Source organism: Theropithecus gelada, chromosome 16 (genome assembly GCF_003255815.1).
Source record: "Theropithecus gelada isolate Dixy chromosome 16, Tgel_1.0, whole genome shotgun sequence".
NCBI classification, from domain to species: domain Eukaryota; kingdom Metazoa; phylum Chordata; class Mammalia; order Primates; family Cercopithecidae; genus Theropithecus; species Theropithecus gelada.
In genome coordinates, this window is record NC_037684.1 from 66,712,867 (window position 1) to 66,731,252 (window position 18,386).

At 38.3% G+C, this 18,386-nt stretch overlaps 1 protein-coding gene across 3 annotated transcripts in view; it reads right to left on the reverse strand.

Moving 5' to 3' along the window:
* LOC112609511 (myosin-8) overlaps nucleotides 1–15,171 on the reverse strand; it is a 31,641-nt gene extending 16,470 nt beyond the window's left edge. The window contains exons 1-18 of one of the 3 annotated variants that reach the window (XM_025362359.1): nucleotides 15,124–15,171; nucleotides 13,452–13,691; nucleotides 12,325–12,468; nucleotides 12,083–12,239; nucleotides 9,140–9,167; nucleotides 8,931–9,039; nucleotides 8,751–8,843; nucleotides 8,550–8,613; nucleotides 7,821–7,919; nucleotides 7,628–7,731; nucleotides 7,338–7,476; nucleotides 6,031–6,149; nucleotides 5,796–5,945; nucleotides 4,209–4,379; nucleotides 2,710–3,019; nucleotides 2,527–2,594; nucleotides 212–299; nucleotides 10–127 (exon numbers count right to left, since the gene is read on the reverse strand). In XM_025362359.1, coding sequence (XP_025218144.1) covers nucleotides 10–127; nucleotides 212–299; nucleotides 2,527–2,594; nucleotides 2,710–3,019; nucleotides 4,209–4,379; nucleotides 5,796–5,945; nucleotides 6,031–6,149; nucleotides 7,338–7,476; nucleotides 7,628–7,731; nucleotides 7,821–7,919; nucleotides 8,550–8,613; nucleotides 8,751–8,843; nucleotides 8,931–9,039; nucleotides 9,140–9,167; nucleotides 12,083–12,239; nucleotides 12,325–12,468; nucleotides 13,452–13,661 — 2,171 coding nt within the window. In that variant the 5' untranslated portion in view covers nucleotides 13,662–13,691; nucleotides 15,124–15,171. Of the gene's footprint in view, nucleotides 1–9; nucleotides 128–211; nucleotides 300–2,526; nucleotides 2,603–2,700; nucleotides 3,020–4,208; nucleotides 4,380–5,795; nucleotides 5,946–6,030; nucleotides 6,150–7,337; nucleotides 7,477–7,627; nucleotides 7,732–7,820; nucleotides 7,920–8,549; nucleotides 8,614–8,750; nucleotides 8,844–8,930; nucleotides 9,040–9,139; nucleotides 9,168–12,082; nucleotides 12,240–12,324; nucleotides 12,469–13,451; nucleotides 13,692–15,123 lie in introns of those variants that run through there. The other 2 variants (XM_025362361.1, XM_025362360.1) reach the window with 2 other exon arrangements.
* Between the last annotated feature and the right edge of the window lie 3,215 nt (nucleotides 15,172–18,386).

The following is an 18,386-nucleotide window of genomic DNA, read 5'->3' on the forward strand; positions in this document are numbered from 1 at the left end:
AAGACTGACCTTTGTTTAAAATCACCGTATAAGATTCTGCTTGGGAATCCTTTCCTACAGATGCGGATGCCTTCCAGCACCCCGTTACACCTCAGCTGGTGCAGGACAAGCTCATGTTCCATTGCCCCTAAAAATATAGAACAGTACTTATTCCTGGGCATTTGATGTTCAACCCTGTGCCTGTTTGGTTATTTCACTCTCTGTGTCTTACCAGGAGTTTTGGTTTCATTGGGAATGATACACCGTACGAAGTGAGGGTGTGTGCTCCTCAGATTCGTCATCAATTTATTTAGATTTTCCTAGAAAACCAGACAGAAAGAACTTGATGAAAAAGTTCTATTTCAGGTCATTTTTTTGTAATTGTGTGGAATGAACCTTGACAGTCCTTTACTAGGCATGCATCTGTGAGGCTTCAGTTGCTCTGTATTTTGAGGGTCTCAAGAGTTCTAGCCTGCCAAATAACAAGAAGGCCAAAGTGCTTGGAAGGAATGCACATCTCCAGGGTATTCCTTTGTAACACCAGGGATCTGTCTCATAAACAAATTGCAATTCAGTAACCTTGTGATTCACAAGGAAAGGTTCTCAGCGGAGAATCACAAGACAAAAAGTGATGGCCTTGCTATGCTACTAATGAGCTACCTGACTCTATAAAATCCCTTTTGTTTCTCTGGACATTATCTGAGAATAGGTGAGATTGTTTGTGGGGTCTCTTTCGTCTCTCTCAGTGCTAATAATTTTCACAGTAGCAGTTTACAGTGGTAACCTAAGTTAGCAATTGTCCTAACTTTTGCCTTTCCTTCCTTGAGTGTATTATTCCCTGGGACCTCTTAACCTCTGGTTTTGTTTTGGTTTTTGCACAGTCTAAAACTGTGAAACTGGCTGGGCATGGTGGCTCATGCCTGTAATCCCAGCACTTTGGGAGGCCGAGGCGGGCGGATCACGAGGTCAGGAGTTTGAGACCAACCTGGCCAACATGGTGAAACCCCGTCTCTACTAAAAATACAAAAATTAGCCGGGTGTGGTGGCGGGCACCTGTAATCTCAACTACTCGGGAGGCTGAGGCAGGAGCATTGCTTGAACCTGGGAGGCGGAGGTTGCAGTGAACTGAGATCGCTCCACTGCACTACAGCCTGGGTGACAAAGCAAGACTCCATCTCGAAAATAAAACAAAATAAAATAAAATTGTGAAAACTATATAACCTTGGGTGGGTGGGTGTTGGGTACCTGAGACTATTTACTGTCTGAAGCATATGGGGGGAGTTATTCCAGAAATACAGAGATCAGTTGTGACAGAAGATGATGTTTTAATCAGCCATAGAAAACTCATACAAATATTTCTTAATATTCTTAGGTGTACTCTTAAGAAGGCAGATTTTTTTTTTTTTTGACAGAATCTCACTTGGTTGCCCAGGCTGGAGTAAGTGGTGCAATGTCAGTCCACTGCAAACTCTGCCTCCCGGGTTCAAGTGATTCTTCTGCCTCAGCCTCCTGAGTAGCTGGGATTACAGGCGTGCACCACTACACCCAGCTAATTTTTATATTTTTAGTAAAGACGGGGTTTCACCATATTGGCCAGGCTGGTCTCGATCTCTTGACCTCATGATCCGCCCGCCTCGGCCTCCCAAAGTGCTGGGATTACAGGCGTGAGCCACTGCGCCCGGCCAAGAAGGCAGATTTTTTTTTTTTTTTTCCACATCTCAGTTAACCATTAGGAAATGAAGAAAATAAGTAATGTGAGTTCCTAATTTTGAAAACATGTGTGAAAACAAGTTGATAAAACAGAAGTCTTATTTGGTAAGATAATGCAAATTGGTTGTGAGAAAGAAAAAGAACAAGAGTAGTTTTCTTGTTTAGATCATAGGTCGTATGTCATGTCTGTATTTTAGTTTTATAAAGAATGAGACTTAGCCATATACATTTAGATTAAAAAGCCATTATTAGTCCACATATAAGAACCAGTTTTTAAACTACATAGGAAAATCACATTATCTTGTAGTGAAACTATTATTCTTTAATCTCAAGAGATATTTCGTATCTTAATGATCCATTTAAATCACTGGGCTTGGCTTTAGATGATTTTCAGCTGTAAGGAAAAATTAAATTCACCTCAGAGGACAAAGATATGTTTCGGTGAAAGATGTCATAAAGAGTATATCTGAAGCTCATTCTCAAAGAGGAACTCAGGAACATTTTCAAAGGGCAACATTAGTAGAATAAGAATATGGCCTTCCACAGGGACAGCTCTGAAGTTTAACTACACTTCTTTAGAAATCAGCTTCATTATATAATAAGAAAGTTTCTAAGGACATTTTGGCCATCCTGAATACATTAGATAATCATAATAAGGAATAATGGGTAAAGCATCCGTTCCTACAGGAGTAGTATTTCTTTGGCTATACTCTAACGAGAGCGGATATTTGAAGTGGTTCCTGTTAACATTTTATTCCTTCATAATGTATTCTAAATCCCTAATTATGATAATTCATAGAAACTGAGTAGATATTTCAAAATAAATTTGTACTTTACCCTGAAAAGGGCAGACACAGTCTGGAAAGAAGAGCCCTTTTTCTTAGCACCTTTCTTTGCGCCGCTATCTGAGGTAAAAAGAAAACCCATCAATAAGAATAGAATACCAGAGGCTTATATGAACATGTATTTATAACATTCTGTGAGAATGGGTTCAATTTAGATTAAGGACACAGAAAGTACCTGCTTCAGCGCTTGCATACGTGGAAAAGAGACTGGCTAGAGTCTTCATTGCAGACTTCTGGTACAACCCAACCACAGTGTCGTTCAGGGGGTCCTTGTTCTTGTCCAGCCAGCCAGTAATGTTGTAGTCCACAGTGCCAGCATAGTGAATCAGAGAGAAGTGGGCCTCGGCCTTGCCTTTGACCACCTTGGGCTTCTGGAAGTTGGCAGACTTGCCCAGGTGCTGGTCATACAGCTTGTTCTTGAAGGAGGTGTCTGTTGCCTTGGGGAACATGCACTCCTCTTCCAGGATGGAGAAGATGCCCAGTGGCTGAATTCAGAAAAGTAACATTGGTGTCAACCTGACTTCTCTCAAAAGATAGAGACATGGTGGCTATCATTTGACTGAATTATGAGCACCCCCGATTAAATATATGTCTGAAATAAACCAGGGTCGCAGCTCAAAGAAGTCCCTTGTTACCACTAGAGTGACTTTTCCACTATTCTTCTCACATTCAATCTGTAGCATTACTTTCAATTAAAAGAATAGCTGGATACAAACTCCCTCAACACAGCATGTTGAAATGTTGTGTATTATCACACTTTTTTCCTATTCAGTGAATAAATCTATTGTCAGAGTTTTTCTTTGCTATGAAAATAACTTGCTGACTTACGATGTTGACTCTATGCAGTAATTAAACAGTATAAACAACCAAACTATCTTTAAGATATTTTGGGTATTTAATTTCTTTAAAATAGATTATAGGCTGAGTGCAGTGGCTTACGCCTGTAATCCTAATACTTTGGGAGGACAAGACAAGAGGATCACTTGAACTCAGGAGTTCGAGACCAGCTAGGGCAACATGGCAAGACACTGTCTCTACAAAAAATTCAAAAATTAGCCAAGCACATGCCAGTGGTCCCAGCTACTCGGGAGACGGAGGTGAGAGGATTGCTTGAGCCTCAAGGTTGAGGCTGCAGTGAGCTGTGATCGCACCACTGCACTTCAGCCGGGGCAACAGAGTGAGACCCTGTCTGAATAACTAACTAACTAACAAAATAAATAAATAAAATAGATTATGAAGTAGCATATGCAGTTTGACTTCTTGGCTTTGAACAGATTAGCTTTCATGAAAGCACTAACTGTATCATGTGTGCATTAATTTTTATATAGAAAAATATTTTTATTGTGGACATCATGGATCATAATGTAGATAGATCAAGAACTAATGAAGATAGTAGTTGCAGTGAAGCAGAACATCTCAAATAGAGTTTTCAGTGCTGCGTTAAAGTTGGATTTGATCCAGTATCAGAATAAGAATGTTTAGAACAAAACAAAGTAAACACTATCAGATTTTTCTTATGTAAAAGTTAAAAAGAGGAAGTCACTTCTAAGTAGTAATTTTCCAGTTTGTTCAGATCACAAACCATTTTAGATTACAGTAATACTTTCTAGAATTGCTTAAGATTTCTGGGAAAGTGATCCTCGCAGTCTGCCCTTCTTTGGAAACCAAACTGACCTTCTCAATGAGCTCGATGCAGGCAGCCAGGTCCATCCCGAAGTCAATGAATGTCCACTCGATACCTTCCTTCTTGTACTCCTCCTGCTCCAGCACGAACATGTGGTGGTTGAAAAACTGTTGCAGTTTCTCGTTGGTGAAGTTGATGCACAGCTGCTCCAGGCTGTTGAACTATACAAAATAGTAGAGATTTTCAACATCAAATGAGTTTTTATAGTAGTAAAATTCATTACTGAAAACATTCTTTTATTGAAAAAATGTGGAATGTAGTAATGAGATGCAATTCAAACTGTTATTCCTTCAAAAAATGATCATTGGCCAGGCGTGGTGTCTCACAACTGTAATTCCAGCACTTCGGGAGGCTGGGTGGGTGGATCATGAGGTCAAGAGATCAAGACCATCCTGGCCAACATGGTGAAACCCTGTCTCTACTAAAAATACAAAAAAATTAGCTGGGCATGGTGGCGGGCGTCTGTAATCCCAGCTACTTGGGAGGCTGAGGCAGGAGAATCGCTTGAACCTGGGAGGCAGAGGTTGCAGTGAGCTGAGATCGCGCCACTGCACTCCAGACTGGGCGGCAGAGTGAGACTCTGAAAAAAAAGATCATTATTCACATGAGCCTTTCTCATGAATTCCAGGCATTGTTTAGGGTCCCAGATATCAATGTTAGAACACGAGTTCAGGTAGAATTTACCTTTTCTCCTCTAAGATTCCATGGGCAAGAGTATACATTAAAAGTTCAACCATGGTCCTGTGTTATGGTTTAGATTCAAAGGTAAAAGGGAAAGGAGTTTATTGGTAAGCCTCACTTCTTTTACCACTCCCACTCTCCAATTCAAAATAAAGTTCACATTTTCACCTTTGGCTGATACATTATTAAGGAAAGCTGATCTTAAGACCTTTAATATAAAGGTCTTGATGTATGAAGTGAAATAGTTAGGGTAATTTCTCTTCTATTTATATCAGACATTTAGCAAATCCCCCTTGTCAGGTGAGTAAAACCAGGGACCTGATAGAGTATAGCAGTTGAAGATCCAAAAGAGTCTTTGTAATAATTTACTCCCTTATTTTATAGATGGTGATAAAATAAATGCCCTGGAGGTAAAATAGTTTGTGTAAGATGAATCTGGAAGAGGAGAGACAGACTCTCATCTGTCTCTAGGCTTCTACCTTTGGGCCTTTTCTCCTCTATGAAGAAGGCTTGTGTATGGACCAACTGCTGTAGATCTGGGTTGCTGTCCTGGATTTGTCTTATGCACCTGTGGGATCTTTAGCCAGTGTTTTGATTTCCCTGCATCTCAGTTTCTTCTATATAAGTTGGGGGAATATTAGCTACTCCTTGGGTTGTTTTGAAGATTAAATAAGGTAACATTTTGAAGTCCCCAGTGTACACTGCTGGCTCTATGAGTGTTAGCTATTATTAGTAGTACATTATGTTACCTCCTATTTTGCAGATAACCCTTGTTCTAGGTGCAGTGTTGGAGGCAAGTAATATGGACACTATAAATGTGAATGAATAATGATAATAATACATCAAAGCCCACAATTGCCTCCTTCTTAATTCTTATTAATATGAAGATAACTCACATCAAAGATCTCAAAGCCAGCAATGTCCAACACCCCGATGAAGTACTGCCTGGGCTGCTTGGTGTCCAGCTGCTGGTTGATGCGGGTGACCATCCACAGGAACATCTTCTCGTAGACGGCTTTGGCCAGAGCACCCACTGCATTGTACACCTTCATAGATAATGTTTGTTGGTGTTGTTGAAGACATGCCATGAAGGCCTGAGATGTGTGTGATTCATTGAGGTCATGTACTTACCTGCTGCACAGTCTGGCCTTTGGTGACATACTCATTGCCAACCTTGACCCTGGGGTAGCAGAGGGCTTTGAGTAGGTCTGCAGAGTTCAGACTCTGAAGATAGGCTGCCTTGTCAGCAACTGCAGAGACACAGTTTAGGACATGTTTCATGAAGGATATCCTCTTTTACCTACTCTTTCCATTTTTTTCTCCAATTCAACCTATTATTTAAATAAAAAGCTTAAATAACTCTATAAAAGGCCAAATGAGGTTCTCTAACCTTAGAGCATGTGGTTGCCAGTAAATGGTTGGTTGATTATACTGACCTTTAGTGATTTATTACAAGTAGTTTTAAATAAATTTTTCATCAACTATAAACATATGTAATGTTTATTGCAGTCTTGCAATTTTTTATAAGTAAAAGCCATAGTCCCTGTTTTTAAGACACATTAGGTGTAGTTGGAAGGATAATATAAATATTCACTGTTAGAGAGGGTAAATGTCAGAATATTTTGATTCTCATCTTAGTTTTTCACCTCCCTATTAAACCTTGCTGGATTAGTTTCTTTATCTAAAAATGTGGAGATTAAATTTTACTGGGTGATCCCTACAGAGTCCCTTTCTAAAATTCTGTCAGTGACTATAATGGAAATAAATGTCACATGTCAGGTACACCAGTAACTGGTGAAACGTTTAGAGGAAGAAGAAAGAATGTCAATTCGAGGTGGTCAGGGATGGCTTTAAGGAGCGATAACTATCTTTCTGTGGTAGGTCCTGTATATTGTGTGTTCTTTCCATACGTAGAGTATATAATCTTTTTTCTCAATTCCTTTTTTTAAATCTTACTTGCTGCCTATATTGTCTATAGATTTATATACAGACAATACACACATTCATAGAGATGACTCTGGGGGTATCTTTCTCCCCAGCCCTGAATTTGGGCAGATTCTCTGTTGTCCGTTCCTAGGGTCTTCCTATTTAGTGCTGAAATAGAGCAGCCTACAGTTATCTCATATACCCACCTTCATTGCCAAGGCCAACGAGGAGCACTATTATACCTCATTCTGTCTCATAGTTTGTGCTTATAAGTGGCTTTTGGGGTTTGTTGTGACTTATTTGGGCTGGATGGAAATGATGGAGACATGGAGATGTAAGGAAGGGAGGGGGTGAGGAAAGCATGCAGTGTGTGTAAATGTGTATATGCCCTTCACAAGTCACAAGTCCAGCCACAAAGGAGATGTGAGTGTAAAATAGGATTTTTTTTTTTTTTTTTTTTTTTTTTTTTGCTGCATTCTCTCATTAAACCCAGATAAAGTTTCTTTTGGTACCTTCTGTGCCATCTGGCTCAGCTTGCTCCTCACGCTGCTTTTGCTTGAATTTCATGTTCCCATAATGCATCACAGCCCCTGTGAGTTTATAGATGGACACTTTCTCTTCAGGAGTGAAGCCCAGGATGTCAATGGCACTCTACCAGGAAAAATGATAGGACAGAGGTTAGGGCTGAAGAGCTTAACTTATAAGATAATTTATACATATCCTAAGGTAACCACACCTACAGTAAGTTGCTATTATCATTCCCATATGTAATGGATTTTTAAAATTAGTGTGTTTGACTTACATCAGTGGCCACCAACTCTTCTTGGTCATCAATACTGGGAACTGTGATCTCCCCCTGACTAACGAAGGCATAGTCATATGGGTTGGTGGTGATCAGGAGCATTTCTGGGTCACAGAATTCAGGGCATACATTTTACATTAGACACTGTTAATAAAATATGAACTTCCATCTATGACTTTAAGTTCTTTCTTACCAATTAGATCTGGCTTCTTATTGGAAGTGATCTGATAAAAAATATGGTAGCTTCTTTCTGCCTTTAGCTGGAAAGTAACTCTGGACTTTTCTAAAAGATCTGGAGAGGGAAATAGGCACCGAGTTAGAAAAAAGTATCAATGCTTCTGAGATGGTAAATGAAACTCACGTCTTTGGTCAAATTTGGGGCATTACATTTGGCTCCAGTGAGATTTCAACTTGATGACCAATTGCAGATGGATGGTGATTCTCACTGTCTAAGAGCAGCAACTGAAGCATACCTGCTCTAGGACAAATATATTTTTCACATGAAGGATCCGTGACCTCTGTATTTTAGTTGATCCCTAATGTCCCCTCCTTCTTTGGATCACCTAGGATTCACTCTGTGGTGAGGGGTTACCTTGGAAACATCTACCAAAACTCAGATCCGGAGCAAACCACAGAGATGTATTGGAAACCCATAGGTAGCCCTAGCTTTTGTCCTGGAAAAAAATCATAGTTGCTTCTGAGGCAGGAATTTCTCTAGGATGTGTTACAGAACCATCAAGTCTGAGATTGAGACAAAGGGAGCACTCAGTGGATTATGGGTAAGCCTGGCATTAGCTTACGGGCAGTACTGGCAGCAGACTACCCTTTTAACAGGCTTCATGCACAGCAAAGGTTGCAAAATATCCCTGCAAATGAAATCAGTTGTCTCTCTGTTTTGATTTTCAGTGGTCCTGTTACTCACATGTTTCTATATCAGCAGATGCCAGCTTCCCCGTAGTTCCAAAGTGGATTCTAATGAATTTACCCTTGAAAAGAATATTTAATATTAGAAAACTGAAACACACAGAGAGATGCAACTGAAATAGTAATTCAATAATAATTCAGACGTGGCTACTCTGGAAGTTAGGGATGGAGTAGACCCCTCTGTGACCAAGAGACTCACAAAGCGAGAGGAGTTGTCATTCCTCACAGTTTTGGCATTGCCAAAGGCCTCCAGTAGGGGATTGGCGCTGATGATTTGATCTTCCAGAGTCCCCTGCAAAGGAAGGAGCAGTTCTCACATCTGGAACTCCAGATATCTGAGACCCTTGACAGAGTCTTTGACTCTGGCTACCAGACCTACCTGCATTTTGCCAGATTCATCCTTCTTCTTCTCTCCAGTAACTGCAATTGTTGCAAAGTATTGGATGACACGCTTGGTGTTCACAGTCTTTCCGGCACCAGATTCTCCGCTGTCAAATGGAAATCAGAGAAGAAATCAGAGAACTATGGCCTGCATTGTCAACATCTAAGACAATCCTTGCAAATCAGAGAAGAAAAAAAATCACATACGTGATCAGGATGGACTGGTTCTCTCGATCTGTGAATGAATTCAAAATCATCAGTTAAAAAATGCATATTTAATATGAAGATTATTGAATCAGTTCAGATCAAACACAGCTTGTTCTTTGTAACTTTTTGAAGATGTCAACTTTGGTTTTGGTTTTGTGTTTATCCTCCAAAATAGCCATTTGCTTCTCACTGTAAAATTTGTGAAAATGAGAGCAAGGAATCATCTATTCCTTTTTGTATTTGTTAATTTTTAATTGTGGTAAGATACACATAACATAAAATTTACCATTAACCATTTTTAAGTGTAGAGATCACTGGCAGTAAGTACATTCGTAAAGTTGTACAATCATCACTACCCTTCATCTCCATAACTCTTTTCATCTTGTCAAACTGAAACTCTGTGTCCCTTAAACTCTTAACTCCCCATCTCCTACTCCTCCCATTCCCTGGCACCCACCGTTCTACTTTCTGCCTCTGTGAATTTGACTACTCTAGGTACCTCATATAAGAGGAATCATAGAGTATTTGTCTTTTTTTGTGACTGGCTTCTTTCGCTCAGCATGATGCCCTCAAGGTTCGTTCATATTTTAGCATATGTCCGAATTGCCTTCCTTTTAGAGGCAGGATATCTTCTTGCGTGTATATACCACATTTTGCTTATTTGTTCATCTGTCGATGGATACTTGGGTTGCTTCCATGTTTTTGCTATTGTAAATAATGCTGCTATTAACATAGTTGTACAAATGTCTCTTCCAGACCCTGCTTCCAGTTCTTTTGGGTATATACTCAGAAGTGGAATTGCTAGATCATACTGTAATTCTATTTCTAATTTGTTGAGGAACTACCATACTGTTTCCACAGTGGCTGAATCATTTTACATGATCACGAACAGTGCACAAGAGTTCTAATTTCTCCAGTTCTTGTCAAAACTTGTTATTTTCTGATTTTTTTGATAGTAAACATCCTAATGAGTGTAAGGTACATATTTGATTAATTTTTAAAATGTTTATTACAGAAAATTCAGACATATACAGAAGTAGAGACAATAACATAATGAATCCTCATGTGCCCATCATACAGATGCAATGGTTATTAACATTTGGCCAATTTTATATCATCTATACGCCATCCCAATCTCACTGAATTATTTTAAAGAAAATCCCAGACATCCTATAATTTTATTTATAAATACTTCAATTAGAATTACAGAATTTTGAAGTCATAAAAGATCTTAGAAATTGCTTAGGCCAACCCTTACATTTGAGGGATAAAAAACTGAGACCGATAAAGGAGGAAGTGACTTTTCTAATATTAAGTACATAGCTAGTTAAGGTCAAAGATATCCTCCGGGCTCCTTCCCAGCTTTTGATGTCACTCATTTGACTTCTGGCAAAGGAAGGGGTCTGGAATTGTGAATATTTGTGTTCATCTGCTTTTATTTTCCGTTTAATCTTATATGCATTTCTAAATAATATAAACAAGTGTCACTGATTATGTGACTGATACGTTGTATTTATATCAATTTGCTGATTTGTTAAATCTCTAATTCTATAGTGCTAGATTATAGATTTTAGAGAATTCTAGAACCTAAAAATCTATTCAGGGAAAACAGATACAAATCTGGATGTTATTTAGATGTAGATATAGACATAGACTTCAGAAAACTTTAGCCTTCTCTTCAGGGAAGCCGATGCAGATTTTGCATCCTAGTCAGATAGATTTGTTTTCTAGTATAAGCAAAACCGTGGAAGATTATATCACGTCTAGTGGGAGCACAGATAAGAAAACAACGTTCGGGTCTCTTGGCAATGCTAAAATAACATTTAGCAGCTCAAATGCTAGAGCGCTGCACCATTTTGTACTAAAATCATGTTTGGGAGCCATAAGTAACCTTCAATTTGGAGCAGCCCCAAACCAAACCATTAGGAGCAGAGAGCTCGCTGGGCGGGAGGGCAGGGGTGGTGTACATAGCTGTGTAAATGCAGCTGCTGAGTATTAAAACCTCTGAAATGAGCCAGTGTTTGGATAATTTCTGGGAGGTAGTTAGCTTCTGTTGACAACCAAAGAACAGTTTACTGGCATAGAATCCTTGTAGAATCTGATGGCCAATTTGTAATGGGAGATTCCTATTTTATCCCTTCCTCTTTTTTCTCCCCCTTGAAAAAACAATTTAAAAACAAGTGCAAAAAAACAAACCAAAAAGAAAGAAAAAACACCTTAGTTTCCAAAATTCCATGGAACAACAGAAAACTCAGGAATATAAACTATTTCCAAAGGCAGTGCATTTGGTGTGTGAAGATAAAAGGTTTTAATGCTGTATTTGGGCCTATAATGCATATCAAAGCTGGTTGTTTATACCTTGATAAGGCAGGAATAACAGGCCTTGATACAATTTAAAAATTTTTCTCAGAAAAGATTTTTTCCTTTCATTTTAATAGGAAAGTGCTTCAAATCTTTGGGAGGAAAATCATAGCTTTCTTTACTCATGTTCTACCCTTAAAGGCTGGCAATATTAGCTGTGTCGTTCAAAAATAAATGTAAGAATTCACAAAGTTTTCCAGCTGTGGCTGATAACGCTTTTCGTTGATTGCTGTGAACCTGGGTATTTTTAAAAAGTCTATTTGAACATTTTTTTCTATCCAAATTGGAAAGTAAAAAAATATGGAAAACAATAAATATGTTTACAGTGGTCTAGTAATTGTTTCAGCTAGCCTTCCACTTAACTATCTGTGTTAGCTTGGGAAGGACAGTGAATTCAGTGAGCTTCACTTTACTCATCTGTAAAATGGAGGTAGCTGCTGGGAAGAGCGTTAAGATGTCACGGCTGTGAAAGTTTTTTGAAAACAGTGAAGCCCCCTGTGGCTAGAATGTATTATTATAATATAATGAGGCCCCAAAGATTCTATTTACACATTTCTGTAAATAGATGCCTCTCTCACTCACCAGTCAACATGAACTGATAGGCATTGTCAGAGATGGAGAAGATGTGGGGCGGGGCCTCCTGGCGCTTTTTGCCTCTGTAGGCAGCCACCACCTCGGGGTTGTACACCGGCAGCCACTTGTAGGGGTTGACGGTGACACAGAAGAGGCCTGAGTAGGTCTGCGAAGATCAGAACATTTATCATTTGGATCTTGTTTTTACTCAGAGAGAGACATGAAATAAAAAGGTGTTTACAGACACTCACGTAGATCATCCAGGCTGCGTAGCGCTCTTTGAGGTTGTACAGCACTCCAGGCTCGTGTAGGTGAGTCATCATGGCCATGTCCTCAATTTTGTCATATTTCGGAGGGTTCATAGGGAAGACTTGGTCTTCCCTGACGGTTAGAGTCTGGTGAGTAAGCAAGAAACCAGTTCGTTTTTGTTTGTTTGAGATAGAGTTTTGCTCTTGTTGCCCAGGCTGGAGTGCAGTGGGGCAATCTCAGCTCACTGCAACCTCCGCCTTCCTGGTTCAAGCGATTCTCCTGCCTCAGCCTCCCGAGTAGCTGGGATTGCAAGCGCCCACCACCATGCCCAGCTAATTTTAGTATTTTTAGTAGAGACGGGGTTTCGCCATGTTGGCCAGGCTGGTCTCGAACTCCTGATCTCAGGCGATCCACCCGCCTGAGCCTCCCAAAGTGCTGGGATTACAGGCATGAGCCACTGCCCCTGGCTGAGACCAATTTGTTTTGATGGTTGGAGGTAGGGTTTATGTTTGCCTGTATATTTTGGTGTAAAACTATAATCGCACATACTTCTCATTATATTATTTAATGTCCTTTTTAAAAAGGCATGAAATATATTCATTTCAGAGCTTAAGTGTTAAGAAAACCTGTTTCCTATGATGAGCTAGGACACTATCTTTTTAAAATATTTTTTCCTCCCACATTCTCTTATCCCAGATTTGTCACTTCGTATCCTTTTGTTCTTATTTTAATAGGCTAAATTTTTATTGTTTTCTTTCATTCATTAAGAAACTTCGTTTTTTGGAAGTAATGGGGATATTAATACATTATTTAACTAAGTAAATATTTAACTTCTGATAGAAGGAGCTTGTTTTCATTTCTCTCACATTTGGAGATTCAGACTAGGAAGTGGGGAATTGAAGGGAGATTATGAAGGCCATACATAGTGGGGTGAGGTCCTGTGCGAAGTTGGGAAGGGAAGACATGAAGTTATTGCTGTGAATTCCTTTTGCCTTCCGCATCTGATGTCTCTACACTGCCTAGAAGGGTGTTTGCATTGGCAACAGGCTTGGAGATTCCCAGGAAGTTAGGCTTCAACTTTTGAACCGAGAAATAAAATGGGGAGTATTTTCTCCCTGTTTTCACTTACTGCTCCACCTTCAGTCTTTACAGTTACTCTCCCTCCTTCTTTGCTCTGTATAGCACTCTTCACATAGGATTCCTTGGGCTCCACCACAAAGACAGATGTTTTAGCATCAAACGGCTTGTTTTGGGCCTCAATCCGCTCCTTTTCTGATTTTCGAAGATAGGGAGCAGCTTCGCCAAAAACAGCCATCTCAGCATCCGAGCTCGCACTCATGGCTGCGATTTATTCAGCAAAGGATTCTGCCTAGGGAGGAAAGAAACGGGAGAGAGAGAAATAAAAAGCAGAAGTCACAAATGTGAGTTAGGCTTTGAAATGAAAGGCATGTTGAACATAGCCTGTGCTGTAACTGTTCCTCCAAACTGGCACTCCCCAGTGTTCTAACACAGTCTAAAGGACAAGTTTGGAGTCAGACTGTAATTTGAGATTTCATTTTTAGGACTGTGAGTTTCCTTTCCAGATCACATATCTTGATCCTCAGGGATAGGCTACCTACAACTGAATTAGAATGAAACCTCTGCAGCTAAAACTATTGATGGATTGTTTTATAGCAACTGTCATTAGTTAATTCCCTCTCCTCTTTCTGCATAGTGTTTGTCTATGCCATATGTCAGGACAATCACACAATGAGAAAAGAAAGTTTGTCTTGTTCAAATGAAGGTTGATATTTTCAAAGCTATCAAAACACCTTTGCCTTTTAAGATGACCATTTTCTCTCATAAAGCAAATAATTATTTTTCACATCTTTATGTTGATATTTGGTGTTGTATCTCTCAGTGGATTGTTAGAAGCACGTAATACATTCTAGTACTCTGGATTTTTTGTCATTTGGCTTGTTCCCAACAGACTTAGCATTGCCTTGATTCCAAAATCTTTTTTGACATGAGAGATTTCAGCTGTCAGTTAACAGATCTAACCACAGAGGAATGAGAGCTTCAGCACAAAGGCCCTTCTTCTCACATAAATTCCATGGGGTTCTTTTCTTTCCATCCAGAAAACAGAGAAAAAAATTTAAGAGTACATCACATGCATGTAAGTCATTGTCTTCTGATTAATAGATAGGCCTCTGCAATGTGGACATGTTAGATTGGTTGAGTTTTTCCTTTATTTTCAATTAATAAGTTACTTAGGGAAGGGCAGGATCCCTCTTAAATTAGTCATGGAATTTAGTCATGGTATTATACCCCGTGGATGTAACACTTGAGACCTTTTCCGTAAATAATAAGTCTTTCTAACAACAAATAATGAATCATCAAAGGTAGCTAAAATATAATGGTTTTAACAACGGTGTTTGTGTTTATATTTTTAGGTAAGAATATTTCTGGGGTCTTCAAAAGTGTCTATAAAATGTCTTAAGTGTTTAATGCTTAGCCATAGAAGAAAACTGGCATGGACTAGTCTATTGCCACTGGACAGTTCTAAGCACAGCTGAGAACTCACTGTCAAAGCTAATTCTGTTCTAAACGGTCTTTTAATCTTAGAACTCAAATGAGGATAGTCTCTGAGAACAAGACATTATGAAAAAGTTATTTTCTAGCATTTATAAACACTCATTCAGAAACACTCTTTCCTGATATAACTGCAAAAACATGGAAATGGTGTATAATTAAGGATTGTTCACAGCTTCATTAGACTATATCCCCTCTGTCGTCAATAAATTAATAAAGCCAAGTCTTACCTCTGGAGTTCCAGATGAAAATGCAGGTTCAGAAGTGTTCCACACTGTAAAACAACAAGCTTCTTGTTAGTGATGCTTCGAAATTCCAGTCCTATAGTTACAGATTTGAAGTTTCCCTACCCTAAAGCTTGGTTCTATGAAGACAAAAGTTAAGATGGAGAGAGCAGTTTAATGCTCACAAAAAGCTACAAGGTCAGCCCTTTTGCCCCACCTGGGGTTTTTGGAGTTCCAAGGCCCTCATCACTTACCTCTGGTGGAGATAAGGCACAAGGGTCAGTCCTGCTTATATAGGAACTAATGTGCTGATGCTGCAACTACCTCCTCTTTGTTAGGGCAAGACATTTGGCAACATGAACCCTCAGCATAGTTTGTAGTGACATTTGTCATGTTTGGATATAATTAGAAGTATTCATATCATTTTGAGTATGCAAACCAATCTCCTATAAATAATTTGACAGAGACCAATCTGCCGGTAGAGAATGCTTTCTAGTGTGCTGGGAAGGGAATCTTTGACAGTGCCTGATGGGGCCTCAGAGTAAGTTCTCAAGAGCTATATTCAATTTGGCAAACACTTTCATGCACGCCTGTGGTAGCCAAATGATCAGATACCCGGGACACACGGCTGTCAGGGCCTTAAGCACGTTTCCTTATTTGTTACCACAGGAACCCCCCACTGCATTCCCTTGGGCCACTGCAGACACTCACTCTTGAAGTCCAGGCTTAGACAGCAGAGATTCCACATTGAGTCTCCACCATTGGGCCAGTGCCCACTCATCTAACCTTGAAAAATATTATTAGTAGAAAATAATATGTGTTTATCACAGAAAAAAATACAGGTAAGTAAAAAAAGTCTCTGTAATTTCTAATGCAGAAATAAGATAGAGGCATATACGTGGGATCATATTATACATGCATATATAGTACATGTATGCCTTATAATCTGCTTTAGCAATTAGCATATCATACCACTAATGTAATTTATACCCTATTCTTTAAATAAATTATGATTTTTAAAAAATTAAACTCTTTCCTATTTTTTAAGGTCAGATATATTGAGGTATAATTTACATAGAGTCAAATTCACCCTTTTAAAGTGACAGTTTTATGAGGTTTTTTTGCTTGTATTTTTAAAAATTTTTAAACTTTATAACAAAATTTACTTCTTTTGTTGTATGATTCTATGAGTTTTTATACGTGTATTGATCCATGTAGCCACCACCACAGATAGGATGCAGAACAATTCCAGGCCTATGAGTTTGATAAATATATGCGGTTGCATAAACTCTTATACTGTAATTACATAAAAATTAAAGCCTTAGAGATTAGGCTAAATTTTCCCTTTGATGAACATTCACAATGCTGGTACCTCCCTTTTCTCCCAAGGTAACTACGGATACTCGTTTGGTTTGTAATATGGTAGACCTTTTCTGGACATTTACATATGTATTTTCTGGGAAAATATAAATTAGTAAAACTGGTCTAAGGAAATTGGCCCATAGAAAATTTATAATACATAATATCGATGTTTAAAATACAGATAGTATTATAGTTTGTTTATTTACAAACTTGCTTTTTTCATTCTACACTCTTGGATCATTTGCCATGTTAGTACATAAATAATAATATGAAAAAATTTCAAACATATACAAAAATAGAGAGGGTAGCATAATAAACCTAGTATACTCATCATCCAGCACTGATAATTATCAGTTCATGGTCAATCTTGTTTCATATATATTCTCACCATTCCCTCTATCACTGGATTATTTTGATATTACTCATTTTTAAATTTCTGTGTAAAATTCCCTAGGTTTAAGATTGTAATAATTTCTTTTTTTTATACAAGTTGTAAAAAGTTTCTCCTGATTTAATAATAATCTTTACTGTGGGATCTCAGTCTTCTAGAGGTTTTACATCTTTAGGTAGTCAAAGTTATAAAAAATTTTCTTTTATATTTTTGGTTTCTTGTGTGTGTTGTATAAGAAAAACTTTCTCTAACACAAGAACTCAGAGTCATACATATATTCTTCTGTATTTTCAATCTAATGCTTAAAAAATAGTGAGAGTTGTAATCCTGTATTTTCAATCTATTGCTTCAAAAAATCGTGAGATTTGTAATCCAGCTGTGTGTGTTTGTGTGTATGTAATCTGTTTCTGGATTCCATATTTTGTACTGTATTTCTATGCCAATAGCATAGGTTTGGATGATCAGTAGGGCCAATTTTCCCTAATTATTCAAAGTTGTCCTGTTAATTTTTACCTTCTACTATATGAGTTTTAGAATCATGTTTTTCAGGTTATGTGGAGAATTCTATTGGGATTTTGATTTTGATTAAATTGATATAATAGATTAATTTGATAAGAATTGATACCTTTACAAAAGTGAGTCTTTCAATTTATAAGTATGATATATTTTCCTGTTTATTCCAAGTCCTTTTAAAAAATGTTTTTTAGTCATTTTTAAAAGTTTTTTCCATAAAGATCTTATATTCCTTGTTAGGTTTATTCCTACAAATTTTATAGTTTTTTGTTGATATGTTGAGTGGGATTATTTTTTCTATTACACTTTCTACTTGGTTACTACTGGCATGTGGCAGACAAGTTTGCATAATCAGAGCTGCACTTTTGTTTGTGGCAGTAGTATGCCAAACTATATATTATTCAGACTCTCAGCATAGAGTAACCATATGACACTGTTATGGTTAATGAAATGCAAGCAGAAGCTGCTGGGTGGAGCTTCCAGAAAAGCTCTTTTCTAAAAGAGGGTAGACTTTGCTCATACTACCTTTTTCTTTCCTCTCTCTCTCTTTCCCCTACATAGAACACAGATGTAATGGCTAGAACTATATATAGCCTTAAAAGAAAGATCAAGAGATTTTTGGAGACCTTAGCCTTGACACCTGTGAGCTGAATTTCATTGTGTGAAGAAAAAAGTATAGCACTAATTTTTTGAGGCATTGTTGACTTGAGTTTTTTTGTTACATACAAACACATTCCCTAACAGATACATGGTGTTTCAGAAAGTTACTGACTTTTCTGTGTTAACTTTTATCTGGCTCTCTTGCTGAACTCTCTTATCACTTCTAATAATTTATTTGTTGCTCTTGGATTTTCAATGTGTCATAAGCAAATAATCACAATTTTGCGTCTTCTTTCTCTTGTCACTTATATGTTATTTTGTTTCCCTTCTCTATCTTTTTTTTTTTTTTTTTTTTTTTTTGAGATGGAGCCTTGCTCTGTCACCCAGGCTGGAGTGCAGTGGT